General features: G+C 41.4%; 1 protein-coding gene across 1 annotated transcript; it reads right to left on the bottom strand.

The window, feature by feature from the left end:
• On the bottom strand, positions 1–24205 carry wls (Wnt ligand secretion mediator). The gene is made up of 12 exons (XM_034887301.1): positions 23785–24205; positions 21154–21426; positions 13155–13279; positions 12398–12559; positions 12063–12199; positions 7835–8003; positions 6050–6147; positions 5795–5858; positions 3236–3379; positions 3006–3089; positions 2137–2305; positions 1–168 (listed from the first exon to the last, which is right to left on the bottom strand). Exons 1-12 carry the CDS (start codon positions 23888–23890, stop codon positions 59–61), a joined length of 1641 nt encoding a protein of 546 aa, XP_034743192.1. The 5' UTR covers positions 23891–24205; the 3' UTR covers positions 1–58.
• Positions 24206–24461: the final 256 nt, after the last annotated feature.

The raw sequence follows: 24461 nt of genomic DNA, 5'->3' as shown, positions 1-24461 counted from the left end.
GGGGGGGGGGGGTTGGAGCAGTAGGTAGTACAGGCGAGTCCTAGCAATAGCGGGACGTCTACTCCTGGGACTCTTTGCCGGTCATCCTGTAGAGCTCGGTGGGGCCGTCCACATGGGTGATGGTGGTAGTCAGCTGGATGTCCTCTCCACCGTTTCCCCCGGCGTCTCCTGCACACACAAACAGGACACATCAACACAACATCACCAAGTGCCAGTGGTGGAAGGTAATGGAGTACATTTACTCAAGTACTGCCCTTAAGTACAAATTTGAGGAACTTTTACTTTACTTGGGTCTGCTTCTTTTCATGCCACTTTCTACTTCTACTCCGTTAACTTTGCAGAGAGAAACATTGTACTTTTTACTCCACTACATTCATCTTTTAACTTTAGTTACTTTACAAAACACATGTTTTATTATGAATTAAATTATCTAACAATAAAACGGCCTGCAAGTCCAGCTGAAATGATTAGACCATTAACGCTTTAAATCACATGTTTTAATAGTTTCTAAAATGTGAGGATTTTTTTGCATTGAGTACTTTTACTACTTTAAGTACACCTTCCTGATGATACTTACATTTTCAATGCAGAACTTTTTTTTTTTACAGAATGGTATTAGTACTTTTACTTCAGTAAAGGATCGCAATACTTCTTCCACCGTTAGTAGCATAACTTGAATTCAAAACATTTCATCCGTTGTGGGATCTCGCTGTGCACATTTTATCGTATTACTACAGGCAATGATCTATTGTATAACACGTTTGTTTAGCTGATTTTCATCATAACAAAATACTTTGAGCTCATTTGAAACAGAACTGAAACTCAAGTTGATTATGTAAATCAACAGAGACTGAACCTTGGATAGAGGCGCCCCTGCACTTCAGGGAAAGCTTCCAGAACTTCGAACCCTCTTTCTGCTCTCCCCGTGTCACTGACGTCAGGAGATGGATGGATGGTTTCATTACCTCCCTGCTCGCCTCGCCACCCCTCCCCCTCCCCACTGTTCCCTTCCTTTCCGTCTGGAAGGAAGCCTGGTGTCCATTAGAATCACCCTCTCGGGCCAAAGAGACCTTTCTTTCCCCTGGGAATCTGGGTCCTTCTGAATCACCACCCCACCACCAAAGTCTGGATGAATAGGCAGCTTTACAGCAGAGGACAGACACTTCTTCCCCCTCAGAACGACGGGAGCTACTGGGCTACTAATGAAAAGTATCCATCAACTGTAATATAATGACACGACAACATAGTAAGGGTACCACTTAGAAATAAGTAATGCAAAATAGAAATCACTACTGCTACTACGTCGAGCACTAGTCTTTCCTGTGGCATTACTATATTTTTCAAGATGTCACCCTGAAACAGAATGTTGCGTTGCTAAGTATAACAGACCGTTGCTAAGTATAACAGACCGTTGCACTGCTTAGTATAACAGACCGTCGCACTGCTTAGCATAACAGACCGTTTCTGAGTAAAAGTAAACCTTCAGAGGGTAACCTCTGTATGAGTAGTCATGTAATAAGCCGTGTAATAACCCACACCACCTTGTTGGGGGTTCTATTTCACAATAACGGCCGGCTCGCTCTACATTATCCGTTACATGTTACCTAGTATATTTAATTCTTTGTCTAGCTTCTACTCTGGACCCAACTGCTATAACGACTGACATGACCATCTCTTTGAGCAGGGCTGGATTGGCTGTAGTGATACGGTCTCTCTTCCTCTCCATGTTAGCACTAGCTCGTATTACCTGGGCTAGTAACCTATCAGCACGCGGTAAGGTCATACCCTGCTCCTCGGCCCCGAAGTCAGAGAAAGAGGCATTAACTTGGATTAAGTTTGTGGACAGTCCTGTGTGCGTGCATAAATAAAACCACATCCATTACACCATCCACATACTGTTGGAGAGAGCGTGTGTTGATCGTGTGGCAATAAAAGACTGTTAAGAAGCGTGACTTGTATGGTTTTTAAATCGACCCCCTTCAGTGGACCCCGATTCACTACTAACCGGTTAGTTATCACTACATGGGGAGCGCCACCGTGCACCCGTCTGTTCAACTATAAAGCAGTATAGAGCCTTCACAACTTTCCACCCCTCTATCTTATTTCCTCAGAAAGTTAATAGAAATGTGTAGTTACCAGCGATGCATTGACCACTTGAGTGCTCGTCTCCATAGCGTTTGTGAGACGGGGCGTAGAGGAACATGATGGCGAAGACGTACAGGTTCCACATGCCGTAGATGCCGGTGAAAAAGGCGCTGTTCACCTGCACCGTGTGCTCTCCCCAGTGCCAGTGGCCCTCATTCACCTGGACGTAGACAAGACAAAGGCACGCGGTGTGTGTTACTGTTTCTAGATTAGATTTAGGAATATAATAGGAGTTATTGTTAGGAACAGTGGCAAAATAGCTTTGGTAGTCACTGTTAGGGCTGCACAGTATATCTTTTTGTTTTTTAAATCATCACGATATCAACTGGAGTATTAATAGAAAACTACACTCCCAAAATGGGACTTCTCTTTTATTGGTGCGTTTTATGTTCAATTCAACGTTCAATAAAATACTGTTGGGAACAAATTTGCTCTTTGTTAAAGTCAACAAGCAATTTTTTGTATTTTAGCAGAATACTGAAAGCAGCAGTACTGAGTACACTTGAATATCTTTTTAAAGTTTTTTGGGGCGTTTTCAGCCTTTATTTTTGACAGGACAGATGGAGGGAGGGAGGGAGGGGGAGAGAGAGAGAGAGAGAGAGAGAGAGAGAGAGAGAGAGAGAGAGAGAGAGAGAGAGAGAGAGAGAGAGAGAGAGAGAGAGAGAGAGAGAGAGAGAGAGAGCACCTCTATACATGGGCGCCCGCTCTACCAACTGAGTGTTATTGTCATTGCAATATTCTACAACGCTACGCCATATTTTCCTCATATAGTGTATCCTTAGTCACTGTAAAATATATGTGTGTATATATTAGTTCTGTGCACAGCATTATGTCTGATTTCAGAACTTTACTCCTCTCACCTGACTGATGATGAAGAAGATGACAGTCATGGCAGCACAGGTCAGAGTGACCAACATGAGGAACTTGAACCTGAAAATCAGACCCTGAAGGGCCAAAAAGTGAATGACTTAGTCACAAACATACTTCGTGTAGCAGAGAAATCACGTTGTATTGTCATGTTTGTTTGTTTTTGGCATTGGTAATAATGAACTAGATGAATTTGAAATGCAAACACAGGATGAAGACACACCTCATAGTGCAGCCGCCTGGCCTTGGACATGGCGGGCAGGGACGTCCTCTTACCGCTAATGTTGCGAAAGACTTGAAAAACCATGAAGCAGAGGAAGAGGAAGTAGAGGCAAGCACAGATCCCTGCCACAATAATGAACGCCATCTGAGGCAACACCAGTCAAGGAAACAACCGAATAACACCATCCTTAAAAAGAGTGGTTGTGATCCAGTTAGGAACGCTCTCGTCATAGATGTAACCATTTATAGCAACAAATGGAAATACAGTTAAGCTTGGCTTAGAATATGATGCTCCCTGGCTAAGCTGAAACCGGGAGCACCATGCAGAAACTCCCCTGGGTATAAAATAGCCAAAAGACATTGGAAACCATTTTAAAACTGCAAGTCCTGTTAGGACTCTGAACTAGGAAGGTGGAGGCTGGGTGTAGGGGGGGGGGGCAAAGCGTTGCCAGCAGCAGAGAGTTAAGCAGCGTCAGTGTAGCAGGGATCAGTGAGGGAGTCACATTTAAAAATGGACCGCCTTGACGTGAGAATGGCTGTGATTGGCGTGTGTCAGGCAGCAAAGATGGTTCAATCAGAGGGTGTGTTACTTCTGTGTCCTGCATGAACTAACTCTAAAAAAACTTCATTATATGGAAGATCTAAGTACTTAGCAAATTGTTCACAAGTACAGACTTATCACTGTAAAGCAAGTAGACCGTGTGCTGGTATGCAGGCGCCTGAATGTGACATAACATGGAGTCGGGAACACTAAGCACCATTTTCTAGGGGTGGAGGGTTTTTAGCCATGATTTTTAAAATAGATTCCCCCCCCCCCAAGAATCAATTTATATTTATTTTCTTTAATTCTAACCAATGATTCACATCAATATTTTCTGTTTATACGGTACTGTCTACAGTGACTCAATCCTACCCGTTTCCAGCAAGAAAGGCCACAGCAGAAAATGCAGAACATTCATGTTACGTTGTTTTTTTATAAATTAAATAAATGTCAGACTGACTGGCATATGATGTGCATCCTTCTTAGAAAAAACACTTTATAGAAATGTTTTATGATATATCATCTCTAGCAGTGTTGTTCAGCTTTTGTTGGAATTAGGAAAAGAAAATGCCAATACTCAATGAATACTATCGAATCGCAATACTTCTAGAATTGTAATAAATACAAAATGGGATACACACCCATGTATCGTGAAATAATCAAATCAGGACAAAAGCATATTGAGTCCTACTGTTTTCATTTTGATAGTACTCTAAAGGAAAAGCATGAAAGAGGGGAGAAGAGACTGCAAGAAGCAGGGTGTTGCCAGTTGTTTCTGAGGAGGTGTGCTGATTAATCTCGCATTGCTCAGCAAGCAAACCAACAGGTACACATACATGAATACATCATCCCAAGACCCTGGGCAATGCTTTCACATATGGCATTAGTGAATTATTTATCATCTCATTAGTCTAGAGATCTGTTTCTAGTTCATGCTAAAGCCAACTAGAAAACTTCTCATACGTGTACTGCAAGAACAGGAAGAAGGGCATTAAAGCGTAACTCTCGCCAAAATGCAACCTAAGGGCTTTTTCTGAATGCACCCTGGTCAAAATTTCGGTCAAACTGCCTCTTGAATGGGGTAGCTAGGGGCACGTCTAAGATAGCATCTAAATCACTATTTTTAAAAGACTAAGAAGGCTCAACACAACATGAGACTTTGCTCAAAGTATCACCAGGGGCTCTACACATGAACGCTCTTTGCCTTCTTACGCTTGTCGCCATCTTGTCAGTCAAAAAGTGTTTATCTCCAAATGCAAATGAATGGACTACATAGGGAGGAAATATCACTTCTACAAGGCTCCTTTTTCAACTACAACATCAATATTGTTTTTCACTAACAACAAAAACAAAACAAATTATCCATGCATTTTATATGGAACTAAGTTTTAGGAGCTTTCCATCTTTACTCTCCTCTCAGTTACATTGCATTAAGAGATCTACTTTTTTTTTTACTTCTATGACTCCCGGAAAAAACATCAGCTACAGTGAGTTGTTGTAAACCATTGTTTTTTAGTAAACTTTGTGTACATAAACAATGTTCTCAATACTGAGTTCATGGTTAGAGCCCCTGGTGATACTTAAGAGCTACGTTTTATGTTGTGTCGAGCCTTCTTATTGTTTTAAAATAGGGATTTGGATGCTATCATAAGAGTGTCCCAGGCTCTCCCATTCAAAAGGCCATTTGACCAAAAGCAAAAATATAATCAATCTTAAAAGTGGCACTTCCGTCCTAATTAAACTTTTAAACAAAAGGTTGACTCGGGTACATGCACAAAAAAACCCTGGTTGCATTTTTGGCGAGAGTTATGCATTAAGACATATTAACTTATTGGTCTATTATTGGTAAAGACATGCATTTGATCCAACAGCAAAACACTGAACGGACACTAAACTGAAAAAGCATGATTGGGCCATTTACACTCTTTTTTTTTATTAGCTAGATACGTATCAGACAAGCTGTTTGCATAAGCGTGCCATTTTTCTGATACAGTTTTCAAACACGGTCAAAAGGGATACAGCAAGCTCCGTTCCTACATCAGACGCCCAGATGCTGTAGAAGGGGTTTGTCAGCTGGACCCCTCTGGTGACACAAAACAAAACAAAAAACACATTGCTTTGTTACCTCCTTTCGAGTTTGTCACAACCTTGCATTACAAAAAGCAAAGAATACACACTGCATGTGGATATGAAGAATACAAATAGAAATAAAAAGGCTGTGTTGCAAACATATTTAAAGGTCTCTTGTTCTAAATAGTGAAGAAGACTTCTCACCTCTCACACATGTCAAAGATAAAAAGGCAGAAGGAGCCAAACACAATGGGTCCAACCTGCTTCCAGTAGACTGAGAAACTGTTTCTCTCGGTCTGGTCCTGAGAGAAAAGTGCAAAACAGACATACTGTAGATAACATTGTCCTGCAGCCAAAATAAGCACTGTTAAGCATGTGTCGAGGTACCTGCTGGGAATGAGTTCAACAAGCTGATTCAGGATTTATGCATTGATCTCTGTAAGAGCATTGCAGGACCAATGCGTGTGTGTTAGAGCAAGTGAGAGAGTGACGATTACCTTCGGAGCGAGTACTCTAGAGACACAATAGGAGAATGGGGGAAAAGTGTCACTCCATTGATTTCTGATAGTGAATGAACCTTTGTGAACCAGTGTCGTTATTTTCTAAGCCCACTAGGTGACGCTCTTGGTTTTAAGAGAAACGTCTAATGCATTGCAATTCAGTATATTCTCAACAATTGTTGAACAGAGAGCGCCATCTAGTGGGCTCAGAAAATAAGAACGGTTCATGAAGCTTCATTCAGCCTTTGCTACTTTCGGACCACGGTGGGAAATCTGTAGCAGGAAAAGTTAACCCATTAAAACAGCACAAGTTGTGAAATGCCAATGTACAAAAGGTCACTGCGTTCGGTGGAAATTGTAATGCCGTGCAGTACCCTGCGGGTACTGGGTGGGAAAAGTGACAGAGCAGCACTTGTCCCTCCCTCATTACCACCACTGACATGCCTTTGAGCAAGGCCCTTAACCCCAACTCCAGTGGAGCTGCAAATGAGAATTTGTTCTCAAAAGGACTTACCGGGATAAATAAAAGGATAAAAAAAAAAAACATGTGGCACAGTGAATCGTTAGGATTACCTGCATCTGTGGATGGCTACCTAAGTGATTACCTTACTTATATCCATGAAGCCGATAATCATCATGTATTGTTTTTTTTCCCCACAAAGAAGCTGATTTATACTTGCTAACAATATTTTGGAATTTGTTACGAATATCAAAAAAAAAGAAGGAATATTGCATTTGGAATTTTGTGCCCCCCCCCGCTGTAACTCTGAGGGACCACTAGCTCAAGATCTCTGTTGTACGGACATGCTAAGGCTAACATTACAGGCTGTCCAGGATTGGATCACTGCAGCACGGAGCCCAATGTAGGTGGTATGAGTTGCGCTACACCAAATGGCCTGTTAAAGAATTCACTGCTGTGAGAGAGCTATGATATGGCAATGAGACAACCATCCTGTCCGAGGCAGACATGGAGCTCATGTGTATGCTTGCTCCATTCAGGGAGAAAAATGTCTGATCATCTCCATGACTGCCCCAATCCAGGCCAATTAACAGACGTCAGATGAGAGTGACCTGCGAGTTATTTGTGGGATGGGTTTGGATGGCTGGTGCACAGCTGTCACATATCTTCACTCTGCCCAGCACCCATGCTGTTTCCTGGACAAAAATGACAGTGACATAAGACCTTTTTCCTTAAAGGCTAACCTATTTTTTATTAAATAGGTTTTAACTTTAACTCAAAATGGACACATTTAAATTTTCATTATTTAAAATCCAGAAAATTGTCAATTTAGTTTGGCAGACTTGGCAACATACAGTAAAGGTGTGTAATATCAAAACACACACACGCACGCACGCACACACACGCTATGGTGGGACTAAATAAAACCGTAAGCACTAAATGGCTTTAAGTGAGATCGCAGATAGCAAACAAGTGCAGGTCAGTATGAAAACCATCAAACATTAAGTTAAATAGGGCCATGTACAGTACCATGAGGTGCTCCCCGCAGAAAATGATCCAGAAAGAGAGAAGCATGGAGTAGAAGATGCCCTGCCTGATGTCTCCAAAAAGCAGCATCCAGGTCCAGTTGAAGCCAACAGAGAACCACTCCACTGGGATGTTGATGAATGTCATTGAGATACCCAAAGCAAGGATTACCCTGAGGGAACAAAAGCAGCCTTAAAACTAGAACAGCACAGACCTTCGCCAAGCCATATCTCACAATGTGAATGCATTTGGAATCATTCTCATTCAGCCACCACATCAATGCTGCACAGATGCCCTAACTTGCAACTAAAAGTAGTAAGAAAAAGAAAGTTGGCGGAGGAAACTATAATTTTTGGCAATCATTACCAACAACAGGAGGTTTGCAGGATTATATAATTTTTTTAATGAATTTGTGCAAACATAAACATCACGCATGTGTTTAAATACAGCTATTGATCCTTAGAGATTTCTTTACATTTTAAATGGATATCAATAGCGACATACTACCTGTAGCATTAGCAGCCATGCAGTTGTGAGATTAAACCAGCTACAACATTTGAGGTAACTTTCCTTGGCAAACTTAGAGCAAGGCTGCGTCTGCTGAAGCACGCTCATTCAATCTTGAGACATTATTGATTAGATTAGCCATTCAGCTAGAAGCACAGTGTTCCGACTGACCGGTCCAATTCTACATGATGTACTACCTTTCCTAACCTCCCTTAACATCAAGACATTTAGAGAGAAAGAAGGCAATAAATTACAAACAATCGGCCTACAAAAAGACAGAACGGAGGTAATTTTCCATCTGTAGCAGCTCCCTGCATTCCACCAATAGATGAAAGGCAAAACACTGTGTGTGTGTGTGTGTGTGTGTGTGTGTGTGTGTGTGTGTGATTGAGTGAGAGAAAGAAAGAAAACAGAGCGAGAGAAAGGGTGGGCGGGGAAATAAGGAGCAGATAAAAGGTGATCTGTGAGTATAATAGTTTTTTTTTTTTTTTTTAAACAAACGCTGTCGGTATGTAACAGATTCTGTGTGTGTGTGGTATAAAAGGGCTTTTAGTTCATGTGATAGAGGGCTTAAATAGACTTTTTACACCGCACATTTTGACACAAAGAGCACAGGTGTGACTAATAACATTAATTATGGTTGCGTGCCATTTGGGTAAGTCAATTCCTGGGCCCTGCTATGGTGCATGCTAACTCACTGAAACCAGCCGTGTTCAACAACGCTCCCTCATTTACTCACTCACTTACTCACTCACTCACTCACTCACTATTCCACATTTAGAGTTTATTAAATAGTAAACTGTATAGGGAATGACCAAACAAGATTTTGGACACTCACCGAATATACTGTTTGCATCAGTAGATTTGTATGGCAGAGGCGCAGTTTTGGTGGAACATGTGTATGTTCAAAAGTTGTTTTAGTTGTGCAACAAAAAAGTCTGATCTCGCATTGCTCAGCAAGCAAACCAACAGGTACACACACATAAATGCATCATTCCAAGACCATTCCAAGCAATGCTTTCACATATGGCATTACTGAATTATTTATCATCTCATCAAAAAACACCCAACAACAGTACATCAGTCACTACTGCCAATGCTGAGCACCGGTCCAGTGATCAGAAGAGGTTCATTTCAGTACCAATTCATTCATAAACAGCTTCACAACATTGGTGGGCATGAATGTTGTCTGGATTAACCCTGCAGAGATTTAAGAAAAGGTTAACCATTGTCCTCATAAATCTACCGGAGGTTAAATGGCAACACAAAGAAAGCCTAAGGCCACGGATATCCAGCCTAAAAAAAGTTAAATCCGGCAGAATTTCCGTCTGCATTGAAGCACTCCCGGAAGTGGAACGTCAAGGATAAAGACTATATATTGACTGAAATTGACCGCCACTACAAAATGGCGAATGCACCATTTCCACGACAGGGAACGGTTTCAAACACAACTACTTAATTTTACAGACCCATTGTTAATGTTATCAATCCCACCTGTGATTTACCTACAAGTCAAGAGCTGCGTTTCATTAGTATAATAACATGCCCTCTTTCACTTCCCCTGAGCCCTTGGTATGACGCAACAGCATGAAAAATCACACATCCATCTATCTAGGAAATAAAAAGTATAAAGTAACTGACAGTTTTATTACACGTTTCAATAAAATATCAGGCTAAGATGGCGGCGGGGATTCACCCAAAGGAACGGGAACGTGGGCATGTTGAAACACTAATGAAATGCAGCCTGTGTAAAAATCACTGTATCACTGCTTCTGTGAAGCACAGAACATTTTTCAGCTACCAATTTTAAGAAATGTATTTGGTAGCTGCTATTTCCTTAATGCTAAAAGGCGTTTGATATAGTTTATTGGGCTATATGTTACAAATTTTTTTTTAAATGTATGTGTTTGGCCGCATTTTTATCGATAGATTTTGTAGATCTGCAGATGTACTGGAGCTAGATTTGTTTCTTTATTACATGCGAGAAAATGATCTGAGAGAGAGAAAAAATGTTAGAGAAAAAGTTATCCCACTGATAGCAAAAAAATATTTAAGACCAAAAAAAGTTTTAACATAAATTTGAAATTCTGAGAAAACAAATCTCTTTCAAAATACTATAATAAACTCTCAAATACATAGGTTTTCAGCTCCAGCGGGACACGGTAAGCCCCACTGCTGTTGCAGCCCCCCCCCCCTTTTTGGAGGGATTGGTTGCAAAAGGGACTTGTCACAATTGGCATAACTAAATCCTTTAAGGATGTGGCAGCAATTTGAAATCCCTAGGTCTCAATTTTTTTACATTGTCGAAATATGGAAAGGTCTGGGAATATGCAGATTTTGTAAACTGTATGTTTTGTAGGTTTAAAAAATAAAATATTGTATATCAAAAAAGAAATGAATTTGGATGTTTAAGCAATAACTGCTTCCCCATTTATTATACCATCCTAGACCATTTCTACATTAAGAGTTGCCACTTACTTATCCTGAAAGTTTAGAGGAAAGTTTAGAGGAAAGTCCGAGGCGTACTATTTTGACAACTCTGTGGACTAGCAAGACTCTGGTACAGCTTTTACAGCATGAAAAAAAAAATTCATCCACTGTCCACAAATAGGGTACGAGCCGCACTTCCTAAGAGCAGGCTGGTCATTTGGGAACAAGAGCCTTGAGCCGGAAAATACAGAGGGAAGGAGAGAGACGTTGACTGTGTCTGTGTGCATGTGGTGTCTGAGCTGGTGTGCTTGTCCTCAATGTGTGTATGCAGCATGTGTCAGTTGAGTGCTAGCTTGCAGATTTTATAACATGTTTCACGCTTCGCTGGGCACTTCCTGTGGCGCAGAGCACTGCCTCTTACTGATCTGTCTTCCCAGCATAGTAGAGGGTTAGACAAACACTAAGCTGTGAGCATAGCTTCAGCTTTCCACAGCATGGTATGAATCTGCTTTAGGCAAAAGTACCTATATACGCTGCTCTAACCTTCATGGAGTTATGTTAAAGGGACAGTTCACCCCTTAAAATCAATTTCCTCTAGGGCTACTTATCAATCTAGATTGTTTTGGTGTTGCGGCAAGAGAAGCCCAACACCAACAGAAAGACAGACATAAATAAATAAATAAATAATGTAAAAGGAAGCAGAATTCTTTGGAAACCTATGTGGGCTTTGCCGCTCTCGCCTGAGTCACCCTGGGTTTGTTGACCTGCTGCTACTAATATGTTGGTTGATTGAATGATTGCGATGGGTTGTCTGCTTTTTATGTGACTGGTTGACTGAATTTGAATTGTCCTGTTTGGGATAAAGAAAGTTCTTCTGAATTGAAGAAGGAAGCGTACTCTTGTACGAGAGGCTCATACTTGTGTCAGTGTGAGATGTAAACAATGCCGTCCTCCACAGCGGAGTTGTAACACAGGTGAGCTAGCAGTATTGTTTAGCTATAAACTGATCTTCACAAGCTAAAAAATGTAGAACCACAAGACTCTCCTCCATGAGTATGCGTCCTTCTGCGCTGTGATACGGTTGGGAGGTGTCGTTTGTTAGAAAGAAAATGGTTCCTACATGAAACTGCGCACAATCATACCTGTGGATTATCTTGTGTAACCGGGTCAGGATTTCTTGTTTTGGCACAATGCTGCCTAAAGGTATAATTTGCCAACAATAAATAGGGCGCTAACAATACAATGGGGAACACACAACAACGCTGAGATACAGAAGAGGAGGGAGGTGCCTTACTTCTCCAGTAGCACAGGGGGTCTGCTCATGAGGGTGATCCGTCTCCAGTACCAGATCATGATGATGAGGATGCTGGGTGTGAGGAATGTCTTCATGGCAAACCAAACTTTGGTGAAGCCTCCATTCTGGTGGATGCTCTTGATAAACAAAGAATCAGCATCAACTATCTGTGTTGTGTTTGTTCTTGTATTGGCAACAAGGGGCTAACGCTAACATCACTCAATGACCAATATCGTCTCTGCCATAAATGAAAAGGGACACTTTACTCAGTAGGTCAACATTAAGCAATGTAGCAAAAAACTTCCAATCCAATTCCCAATCCACTGCCAACTTACAACAAGACGAATGTCTTTGATTTCTCCGATCCCCACATTGATCTTCTTCTTCTCGTTGACGGGCAGACGGATGTTGAGTAGGTAGTACTTATGGGCCACGCTGCCGACCTCCATGAAAGGGAGCAGGTCACACTCATAGTAACGTCCCTCGTTCTCCAAGGTCTGCAAAACAGTTTTAACTGGTTTAAAACACATACATCTAAAGATCAGACACTTGATTGTAAAACTCTCAATCCGGCTGTCTTTATTTTGTTGAATAGTTCTTGTATTCCATCCTAATTCTCATTTCTTGTATATTCTGTATGTGTTCTGTGTATCTGATATTTTGCTCCTGTAGCACTGAAATTTCCCATCTTGGGAAATCAATAAAAGTCTATTTTATCTAATCTAATCTAACAAGGTGTCTGTGAGTTGAGATATAGGCCACTATCAGCTGGAGGAACAGGTTTAATTGTCAAGCGGTAAGACAAAATTTCCAAAGTTCCCTTCCACAAGGTTGTGAATCACTCCTATGAATATGGGAATATCCAACACTGGCATTTTTTAAAGTATGATTATAATTAGCAGAACTTCTAACTCCCAGTATTTAAGGCTCAACGACTATGTGAAAACTGATGATAATCAAGCTTCTTGGATTTAAAAGCATATTACCTTTTTTGATTTTTCATCGGCAACTTAATATACGATATGTGTCTAAAATAGGTTGTTTTGGCATTCTCAAGCTCCATCTTGGTGAGGCACAGAGTCATTTCCACACCTTGGCAGTATTGAAGTGGCAGGTGAGCTTCCTCTGCTCGTAAGAGTGAGCCATCTCAGTCCACTCGCTGACTGTGTCGTCTCTGTAGGCCAGGCCCACATCGATGTTGGCCATCGCTCCATCCTCTGGAAACAATTACCACAGGAGCACGATTCACTTTCAAAATCAGTATAGACCTTTAGTAGACATTTTATTGTTCAAAAACTTGAGCAGGCATGCACGTCAAAAGTCCACAAAAGGTAAATGACATCCAAAGAATTCCACAGCTTTTGTAAAAGACATTTGTGTGTTCCGAAGTGGAAAAAGCACCAACATTGCCTCACTTCCACAGCATGGTTCGGCTCAGTGCAAGTCATTTTTAATTCCAGGTGCATTTATCAATATCATTGCACTTCAGATATCCCCCCCCGCCCCCCACCATTTTACATCTCTCTATATGCAAATCTGTGGGACTACCATCTCTGTATATTGCATATTCTTTTTATTATCAATTCCATTAACCTTTGCACATCCTCTAGAATACATCTTTGCACATTGCTCCAGCTGTTTTTTTTACATATTTGTTAAATAGATGTTTTGTATTACACATTTATGTTTCTTGTCTATGCAGCACAGCTCCAAAGCAAATTCCTTGCATGTAAAAACCTACTTGGCAATAAACTGGATTCTGACTCTGATTTTAATATACCTCTTCCTTGCAGAGCTCTGCTCTTGGTGACGGGATAAAATTAAGTCCTGATGACAGACAGTCACAATATTAAACTGAGACCAGCAGCGTGTCAACACATCTGGCACTGATGCAGAGAAGTTCTCCTCTATAGTCTGAGATATATGCTGTTGTCCCATGCTACTGTTTCACATGCTAATACCACTCCAGAGTGGTGCCGTATAAAGAAGACATTTCTTTTGTTCAAATCATTGAGAAGCTCCATGGCTACCAACTAACTGATGGGATGAGATTTATTTAAAAAGGCTGGATTATCAACTACACTGGTTATGGTTGGTATATTGTAATACAAACATGCTTGTACAAGGTAAAACCATTTGAGTGTTAATACGTCGACCTGTCACCTGAAATGAGTCTGACTTGGTGAGATTAACAGGATTATAACTCTGCATGTAAACATATTCAGAGATTCCGTCTGTTCTCCATGGTGGCCCAAATCTAAGTTCCTTACTACTTGACATAGACTTCAACAAGGCCTTGAGCTGGCCTCTGACAGCCGAGCTCAGGGAATTCAACAAAAACATCCAAAGCCAACCTATGAAAACTGCATCTTTAGATCATATTACAAAGCCAATGGTTCTCTCCTCCAGCACTCCAGAGTGCCTCTTGTGTCATTTATGAAACAAGCTGGAATGAAGAGAAACAAACTCGGTGGCCTCTGCTGTGAGAAAAAAAAAAGAAAAAAGGAAAAAAGTAGGCGTGGGAGGAGAGGGAACCAGATGAGAACTGGCAGCCGACTGTCTCTGTAATGCCCTCCACTCTGGCATTGGTCGAGCCCCGGCGCCCTCGAATGTCAGCTCGCTTCGTACAAACATTCCGCTTCAGTCCAGCGGCCATCTCCACGGAAACTAAGCCTCCTCAACAGCTGTGTTATTGCTGGACCCTGGCCAAGGCGTGCTTGGTGAAGAGGTGGATTGGGGCATGCGGGTGGAGTGGTTTAAGGGCGAACCTCTTCTCTGAGACGCACATTGTTGTACAGATATATGGTAGTCGAGGAAAAGATGGCCTTGGGTTTGTTTGTCATACAGCTACAGATCAGAACCCGCATACTGTTGGCACACTCAGGGTTCTGGTCAGGATTGAGACAGACGAGCTGACGCCATTTTGTTAATTATGGAAGACCTGGCTCCGTTGCTTTGGGGGGTTTCTTAGCATTTTATTAAAATCGGAATGGAGCATCTACTCAGTTCTTCTCATCTTGTCAAATCCGTTTTGGTTTTGCTATGAACAAAACTGAATGATTTAAAAGTTTAAAATGTTAATATGATTCCAGAAACACAAAAACTACAGATTTAAATGACCCAACAAATTATCCTATTTAATTAAATAGGATACAGTATTTGTTTTTTTTTTTAGACTCTGATGAACAAATCTATGTATTTTACCAAAAAAAACAACAATAAACATTCAGAGCCTAACAATAACTGTGGTTCTTCTTTCCACTCTCAACTTACACATGACATCGATGTTAATGTTAGTTTTTATTTAAAATAAGCTCCTATGATTTACTGCTGGATCCAATGTTGCATTGAACAAATAAGTGAGAACAGTCCCATTTGAGAATTAATCTTCTGAAGCATCAGTGTTGGGGGATAGGACAGAGGAAGTAGAAAAAGTAGATTGTAAAATTAGATGACATGTGTTAACTGATCCCTACCTTGAATCAAGCAAATTGCCTTTTACTTATATTCTTACAGTACAGCAGTCCAAACGCTTGGGTATGCTAAAAACAAGCTGGTTGGTATGTGTGTCCTTTAAAGCATGCTATCCTTTCTAGCATAACTTGTGTCAGGAAAGAGCAAAGACAGTCCAAAAAAATTCAGTTTATAAGTGGGAACTGCACTACTGCAGCACTAGCTGGTTGCTTCGACGTGCAGCATCTAGAGTTCTCAGCTCCTTCTACATCCACTTGTTCTTACAGAACATTCTGTAGCTCAGAAAGAGTCAAATAAGTCTGTGGCATCTGGTAGAAAGACCAGGCTGATTCACTAATTCCTCTGTCTTGCAGCCAGGCAGTTAACAACCTGCAGCCCTCGAACACATTTCAGCTGAGGCCGAGAACGTAAACAAGCAAAGGATGCGGATGACTCTGCCATGACTGTTGAGTTTAGACAAGCCAGACGTAAAAGGCTGAGTCATATTAAAGTACACCACAAACGTTTTGTTCTCTATAGCAGGGCTCTTCAAAGTTTTTAAGGCCAAGAACACCTCTGCTGAAAGAGAGAGTACGGCTGCTCAATTATTGAAAAAAATAATAATCACGATTTTGGTCAATATGGAAATCACGATTATTTAACACGATTACTCATTAACCTTTGAATATAAAAGGATAGTGTCCAGTGTATAATCTTTTCTCACAAAAAGAGTCTTCTTTACAGATATGGTACGGATGGTAGAGGCAGAGGGACCGCAGGGTTAGCTCACGTTAACTGTTCCCCGACAGCGGATTTGGTTTTGCATTTATTTCTCAAACGCTGCTGTGGCTGCCCTCCTTCTGCCATCTTGACTCAAGTTTTTAAATTGCAGAGGATGATAGAGGATGAGCCTTAAGACAGAGCAGGGACGCCCCTACTACATATATTCTGAACATTTAGTTGCATGTTAAACTTGGCCGGATGGAAGAAATGGATGGATCAATATTCATATATTGTTGTTACAGCATGTTGTAATGTTAAACCTACATGTGGAACTAGTGCTGGGCAATATGGGGGAAATTAAATATTATAATATTTTTGATAAAATACCTTGATATTGCAATAATATTTTAGTGTTGACCCGTGGTGCTTTTAACAAAATATTGACATGAGATTTTGATAAATACTCATCGGTAATGTGGATCTAATGACTAAGTGGGTAAAGGCAAATAATAGAACAGTTACAACAGTCTGGTAAGTTCAGAAAAGGACATCACTTTACTGTAATGCAGCCTTTGAAACCAGGAAAAGACAACATTTATGCAATATCAAGATATTACAATATCCAAAATCTAAGACAATACCGAGTCTCATATCACAATAGATGTAATATTGATATATTGCCCAGCTCTGTGGATGGATACTAAAGTGATTACCTTACGTAGCATTTCATCAATGTTTTACAAATAGGCATCTTTGTTAATAATATGTTGGATCATGTTAATGTATATTTTCAGACATTTCAACTATTGGAAAAAAAATGTATTATAATTTGGCGGCCCCCCTGCAGTAACTGAGGAGCCCCTAGGGGACATAGACCCCCTGTTGATGACCTCTGCCCTACATGATTACAATTGCATCTATTGCCTTTCTGTTAATTACAAACTGAACTGAGGTGGCTGTATCAAGGTTAACAGCCATTTCAGTGGTGACATAGTCTCACATTGCCAGACCTTCTTCCACAGCGCTGGAGTGGTTGTTGTTGTTGTTGTTGTTGTTGTTGTTACATGTTCTGTCCACTAGAGGGACTTCCAACATTAGCCTGGTTTTGAAGTGGATCCAAGTCATGGCGCATTGCATTTCTAGCACGCTGCTCTCCGTTTACATTAGATTCCACGACAAAAATCAGATAATGTTTCATTACAGACAACAAGTGTATTCAAGCAGCTCTGCTGTAAAGGCCAACGTTGCTTGGTTGGCAGACTGACACCATGTTGGAAAGCACAGCCGAAACAATTTGTCATAAACTAAGTAACAATCGTGTTAGCCACAATGCCAACGACCTTAATCATTAAGCCAAACAGTGCTGTCACTACTATTTTACTGATATAAAAGCAACCTGTGTCTTGCAGATTGTCATGTTACTTAGATTACAGCTATTACAAGGGAATATATGAAGTCGTAGCTAACATCAACTTTAGCTGCCTCATTGAAGCTCCCAGCTAAGCTCTTATAACTTGTGCGGCAGTTAGGAAACAAGAATGAGCTAAATATTGATAAAACATTTTGACTTTGTGGATGTCAATTTTGAAGTCAAAAAACTTTTTCCCATCCTCCTTTTGATTTCCAGCCCGCAGCCAGTCAACTTCCCGCATACTAACGTTACTCAGTGCGTAACGCTAGCTCAAATTCCTTGTGTTTCAGTCCGTAACTTATTGTACTTGACAATGAAAGAGGGAGATTAGCCAACAGCAGCCAACTTGCTGTTAGCATTTTTTTTTTTTTTTAAGTTCACATTTGAGTAATTTCAGCATTCAAACGTTTTATTTTTGTTTGTTTTTTACTAATTACCGGTAAATTATATTTGCCTTTTGGAATTTGTTTCAACAGCCCTAGTGTAGTTTTAGTCGTGCAACAGAAAACTCTGATTGGACAGATAGTCTAGCTAGCTGTCTGGATGTACCCTGCAGAGATCTGAGGAGCAGTTAACCATAGTTCTCCTGAGTCCACCGGAGGTTAGAATTACAACATTAAAAAAGCGGAAGGTGATGGGACATCCGAAATTAGTGATATCAAGCGGAATTTCCGGCAGAATTGGAGCAATCCAGGAAATGGAACATTTGGGATATAAACTAGTGTTGAACATGGCTCTGTCCATCAGTTTTTAAGAAAGCTCAAATTGACATTAGCATAGCTATGCATTCTAAGCCATGAAGCAAAAGATGTGATTAAGAGTCAAAACGTCTTTCCCAGGCTCTCCTGGCGATCCAGTCACTTATTAGGACTCATCATCCTCTCTAATCCCTTCTTTGAGGATCCCCAGCTCCCTGCCAGGATACCAAACTCTGTCTTCGTCCAGATACTACTTATCTGCCCCCTCCTCCTCCTTCTCCCCTCTTCCTTATTCCAGCACTGAGTTGATGCTGTAGATGTGTCTTCCAGCACTGATGCTCACTGGTGAGTTCCCCTCATCAAAATAAACACTAGATACGTGACACAGCCTGGGGCCCAAAATGAGACTACAGTCATTAAATTATGCACTTTGGCTTAAGCTGTTAAAGAAAAGTGTAAAATATTTAAAGCTTGATTTTCATTTTAGAATAATCTGCCTGTTATTTTCTCGATTGGTCAAATGTGTGGGGAAAAATGTCCCTCCCAGCTTCTCTATCTTCACTATCAAAATAGTTGGCAAAACCTTTTTTCTGTCGATCAGACTAATTGTTTAGTCACTAATGGTTGCAGCGCTTCTTGATCTACTTTTTATTCTGAGAGCTCCAATGTCACCTGACTTTAAAACAGTTAAGATTACAGGACAGTAGACCATTCCACAAAGGGGGTGCACATCTTTACACCACAATCTGTCCCCCCCAATGTATAGCAACAACTGTAACTCCACTCTGAGGGGGATCTTATACAATTTAAACAAATGGGGTGTATGAATGAAATGATAATGAAATAAGACTTGACCAATCACTGAACCAACTGAGTCAGGATAAAAGTGTGGAAAACACAAAAGAATAAATATCAGCTGTAACATTTACTAAACTGGTATTATCTTTTATTCAGTATATAAATCATGTAGCTGTAGGTCCCAGGCTTAAAGACATTTCAGTGCTCAGAGACAACCAACAAGGGACAGGTCCAGATCACCCCCTCTCCCTCCCTCCTTTCTTTATACCTGTCTCAAGGGTGTCTGACAAGCCTGTCTCCATCCCCCACCACCCTTCACCCCCCACCCCAGGGTCTACAGGGAACAAACAGCAGGGCATCAATCATTGTTTGTTGCCTTTCAGTGTAACCGAAATCCAATCTGCTGAATGAGACATTACTGTGGATTCTTCAGGCGTTCGGTATGATAGACTGAAAAAAACAAAAACACGACCATATCCTAGCACGACATCTTGCAGGGAAAGTAACATGAGAAATGTAACAAAGAGTATTACTAGTAAAGTTGGAACTACTTGATTTTATGATGCGAGTGATTAGAAGTGACAATGGATGTAAATATTTCAGAGGCTAACATGGTCACATTGCACCCCTGCAAATATTAGCCTTCATATTGTGAAACTAAGAAAAAAACTGATTGAATTATTGACACAACTGGAGTGAAAATAGACAAAAAATGAAATAAAACTGCAGAACAAGAACTTGCAGAGCACTGTCCCTTAACCCACAATGAACCAAGTTATTACTATCACCAAAATGGATTTGGTTCTTGTAATTGTCTCTTAACACCAAGTCCCATAACACAGAGAGAGAGAGAGAGAGACAGAGAGAGAGAGAGAGAGAGAGAGAGAGGATCATAGACGCAGTGGTCGGCCAAGGAAACTTAGTGCAGCAGATGAAAAAAAACACATCAAGCTTTGAAATGGGAAGATGTCCAGCAATGACATCAGCTCAGAACTGGCAGAAACCAATGGGACCCAGGTACACCCATCTACTGTCTGGAGAAGTCTGGTCAGAAGTGAGTATTATGGAAGAGTTGAAGCCAAAAAGCCATACCTCCGAATATGTTCTCATGCATAGTTTAGAGACATGCAAAGAGTCTCTTGGCCTTGTTTCTGTCTGTCAGACATAAAAAGGAGCACAAGAGAACAGTCTGCGCCATTAAAGAAGGGCTTGTTTATCGCTAAGGCCATGTGGTAAAAATTAAAGGATTTATTATAAAAGTAATAACTTTTTTCCACTACAAAATTGCCTGGTACACAACAAAAACAACCAGATGAGAAAAGGGTGTTTCACAATAATTTTGAATGCACATGGCGAAAGAGTGGCTGGCAATAGAGCTTCAAATAAAGTGTACCTCTAATGTTTTTCAGACAACGGCAGCTGCAGAGCGTTGGCTCTTGGAATCCTCTACAGGGAAATACAGTCACATTTTACACCACTTAGCTGTCAGCATTTAACTGTGTTTAACCCAGCTGCTAGCTAACTGAAGGCTAACGTTACCTGCTGCCAGGTGTAGTGTTAAAGGTTAAAGGTTTTTGTTGCCGTTTTGTAGACCATGGGCTGTCTAGAGACCACGTGTTTTTAACAGTGTGTTCAGGGGACTGGTAGCTAGCGGATAGTGAGGACATGTGTGCTGTACGTGACAACAAACGTAGCCTAAAACACGCGTGACATTGCTTAGAGTACCTTTAACGAACGTTACATGTAGGTATGATTCGATTGCTCCTAATGTCTGTTTTAGAGCTTCAGAGGGCAACACAGGCATTTTAATGGCACTGAAATCCACGTGGCTATTCCAACCGCTAGATACTGGTCGCTTGGGCACCAGTGCCATGTTAGCACCAGGTCTACGTACCCAACCCTACTCTTAATAGCATGTGCATAATAAGATAGTCTTTCCTCTACATCCCGACAGCCATGCCCTGGGGGATTTTTTTTTTAATCCCATAAAGTAAGCCTTGGTTCTCACCTATCTGGTTGTGCATCTTAAATGCGATGTCAAACTGTAGGATGACCAGCATAAACTGGAACCAGGGGCTCATCTCCTTGTTAGGCAGAGGAATGTGGACAGCAAACACAATGTTGTTGGCCTCGATCTTCTTGGCCATGGCCTCCTCGAAGGACCGGATCTTGTCGCATTGGTTAGGACCCCAAGGCATGAACCATTTGGTTTCCTGTCGGTGCTTTGTTGTGTCCACGCACTTGGTGGCCAAGTAGTGGACCGCTGTTGTGGGGCTGGGAGCTGGTGAGACAAATACAGCATCATGTTAGACTAGGTGTCATGTTGAAATACTGCAGCAAAGTGTTTCAAGGTCCTGCCAAGCCTAAATTTCTCCTTAAACTAATAAATCAGAAAAGGTTTGAGCAGAAAATAAATAAAACTTGAGCCCTCTGGATTAAACCGTGCATGGACAATATTAATATCTTAGCAACCATTAGGAAGAGTCAACAGTTTGGGTTGTAGCCAAATCCAATCCAAACACTTTGGCAATTACTTTTAACACTGTTTAGAAAATGCCTGGTAGCGAGGCCCCCTCTCTCTCTGAAGTGATGGGGAGGGAAAATTCCAGAAACCTCTCAGGCACCGATTACACTGTTTACGCATTTAGATTCATGAGCTTGACAAGTCTGGTGTTTGTAGTCTCTGCTCGCAGGACCTTAGTAGTGCTTGGGAAAAGATCGATCATTGTTATGCGGAGACATAACAACCTTAGTCTCCTGTTTTTAAAGTTGGAAGTCTGGTGTGAACGACGTCTGATAGTTCAGGTGCACTTAAAAAGCTAAACTCAGTTGTTGTTTTTTTATGAAGGTTAGTGGCGTTGATGTCAACCAATCAGCATGTTTGATTGGCTGTGAGCTCGGATTTCCCCCTCATTTTGTAATATTAGGTCCAACTATGGGGTCAATTCTTTTATTAAAGTAAAGCTGTCCCCTTTATTTAACAAAACCTCCACATTGGCCGGCTGCCTGCATGCATTTATGTTGAAAAAACTGAAATATTCATGGAATAAAAGTTGATTTAAAGGAAGACTCATTTTCATCATTTTATTTATGCCAATTTAGGATTTTGATTGAGGTGTATTTCTATAGGGTGACAACGTCATAGATTGCCAGACTTTGTTTAAAGATTTTGTTATCGGTACATGCAAGAAGACTTCCAAAGTTAGCAAACATTAAAAAGACATGAATCAGAATGGTTTGTGCTGCTTACTTATCTGAACATCTAGCTTATCATATCTGTTCACTTGTAACAGACCTGAAGGACAGACACCACAAATAGTTACACCCTTTGGCTGACAGTCCCCACACACACTCATGAAGCTCAACCAAGGCTATCTTCAAAACAACCTTCAACTGTGTGATTGTGTTAACAGCTGTGTAAAAATAAAACACACACACTAAGCCCAGTTATGTGTGTAAAGTGGCACCCCTTCAATTATGGTGACCCCCGAGTCCAGCAGCACACAGAGTCCTCCAGTCTCCACCGCAGTGTGTCCAGAATAATGGCCGTACCCTCAGCCTGCTGACCCCATGCCGTGTCCCCGGGTTTGTCGGGAAACAAGGGGAGAAAACCCCCTTTCTACTCAATTAACCCTGGCGCCCCCGGCCACCGAGCAAACACAATGGAATCTGGCTTCATTAAAACCATCTCAGCCAGGAACGAACCGAACAAGCTAATTTATCACCAGCTAGCCTGTAGCCTAGTGAGTGAGACGGGGGGGCCGCAGGAGACACGGAGACAGGCTGAACAGTATTTGGGGCTGTTTTTCCAGATTTCAGCCCATGTAAAAGCGTTAGAAATCCTCAACTGTGTGTCTGTGAGTGAGTGGGTGAATTTGAAGAAACTTGACAGCAACTCCAATACAGTCCTCAAGGCAAAACGCAACTTTGACAGCTGTGTGTGCACCACTGTGTGTCTCAATGTAAATTAAACTAGGGAAAAATAGTTTCATTTGGGACGAGGAGGAAGCATTGAACGTTTTGCCTGCGAGGCGGTAGGGATTTGGGGAGAAGGTGACGTTAGAGATGCTGCCCGGGGCCCCACACAGCAGACAGACATTATGAGAGCGGAAGAGAGGAGAAGGAAGGAGGGGTAGGTATGAGAAGGGAAAGAAGGGGGGAGAAACTGTCGAGTTTTGATCAAAGAAGTACAAAAAAAACACATACGCACACAAGGTTGGATGGATTTCAGAGCATTCTTGTGTTGCAAATCAGAAACATACCCACTAATATGGTGTTGTGCGTTATTTTTTAGCCAACCACATGAATCCAGCGGCTGTGGCATGCAGGGAGCAAACACCTTGACACAAAGCAGTGATTTAGCAGAGGTTAGTTTCAAAGTAGCCTACCGCATTGTTTGAGTACGACTCGGTCAAATACAAAGAAAGGTTAGCGCCTGCCGTTCTTTCTTTCTTATGGAAACGTTGATTAACACTGTTATGGAGGCATGTAAAGGAACATTTCCACTTGAAACTTTGTGCTTTTACAGTTTAAAGACGTTAACATTTAGGCAACATGTCAACATGCACGAGCGTACAAAGACACGTTAGCAACACAACTGATACAAGTAGGCTAAGGGATAAAAACGTGGAAAACTTACCAATTAAACCGCCGACCATGAAGGCAAACGCCTGAAACAATAGCAGAGTAACTCCCCCTATCACCAACTTTTTGGTGCTCATATTTTCAATGATAGCCCCCGCCATGGCGAAGGAAAGGTTGGAGTTAAAATATCACACGGAGCGAGAAACAAGGAATAATGTGGTGGAAGAGGGACGAAAACGTTGCATCCACGACCAGTAGGAAGGCAAGCTGGGCCCCTCCGCCGCTCTCTGCTCCTGCCTTTCAACTTCGAAGAAGCATGGGGGGGGAGGGGGGGGGGAGGAAGAAAAAAACGTGAATCACATGACCGAATAGCGCTCAGCGTTATCCCCGAACAGCCAACACTAGACTGGGGAAAGATCTGTGGCGCGCCACCGCATTGCAATGGAGGCTGGTAACGCAGGTTACCGTGCCATTGAATGACTGTAATAGCGCCCCTGTTGTGCGTTAGGCTACAGCCTGCAGGGCTATTTAAAGCAAGATTTTAGAAGTCCTATCTAATGTTTAGTGTCGCCAATAACCGTCAACACATTGTTCTTCAAACATCTATTCTTGAACTGACAACATTTGTGCCATCTGCTAAATATGGTTAAAAAACATGAACAATATTCTGCAGTTTTGGTTTTAAATTATAAAACCCGTGTGCAGTAATGTTGTTTTACACTTGCTTCAAGT

This window comes from Etheostoma cragini, chromosome 12 (genome assembly GCF_013103735.1).
Source record: "Etheostoma cragini isolate CJK2018 chromosome 12, CSU_Ecrag_1.0, whole genome shotgun sequence".
In the NCBI taxonomy this organism is placed as follows: domain Eukaryota; kingdom Metazoa; phylum Chordata; class Actinopteri; order Perciformes; family Percidae; genus Etheostoma; species Etheostoma cragini.
Note: the sequence above shows the minus strand (reverse complement) of the source record. Positions and strands in the feature narration are given on the sequence as shown.

Bases quoted from the DNA above. Each gene is read 5' to 3' on its own strand.
- wls (XM_034887301.1), bottom strand. From the start codon at position 23,890: ATGGCGGGGGCTATCATTGAAAATATGAGCACCAAAAAGTTGGTGATA. The intron at 3,380-5,794 runs GTATCCCTTTTG...GTGTTGCCTCAG, and splicing joins ATGTAGGAACGGAGCTTGCT to ATGGCGTTCATTATTGTGGC. The intron at 169-2,136 runs GTAACTACACAT...TTGTGTGTGCAG, and splicing joins AAGTGGTCAATGCATCGCTG to GAGACGCCGGGGGAAACGGT.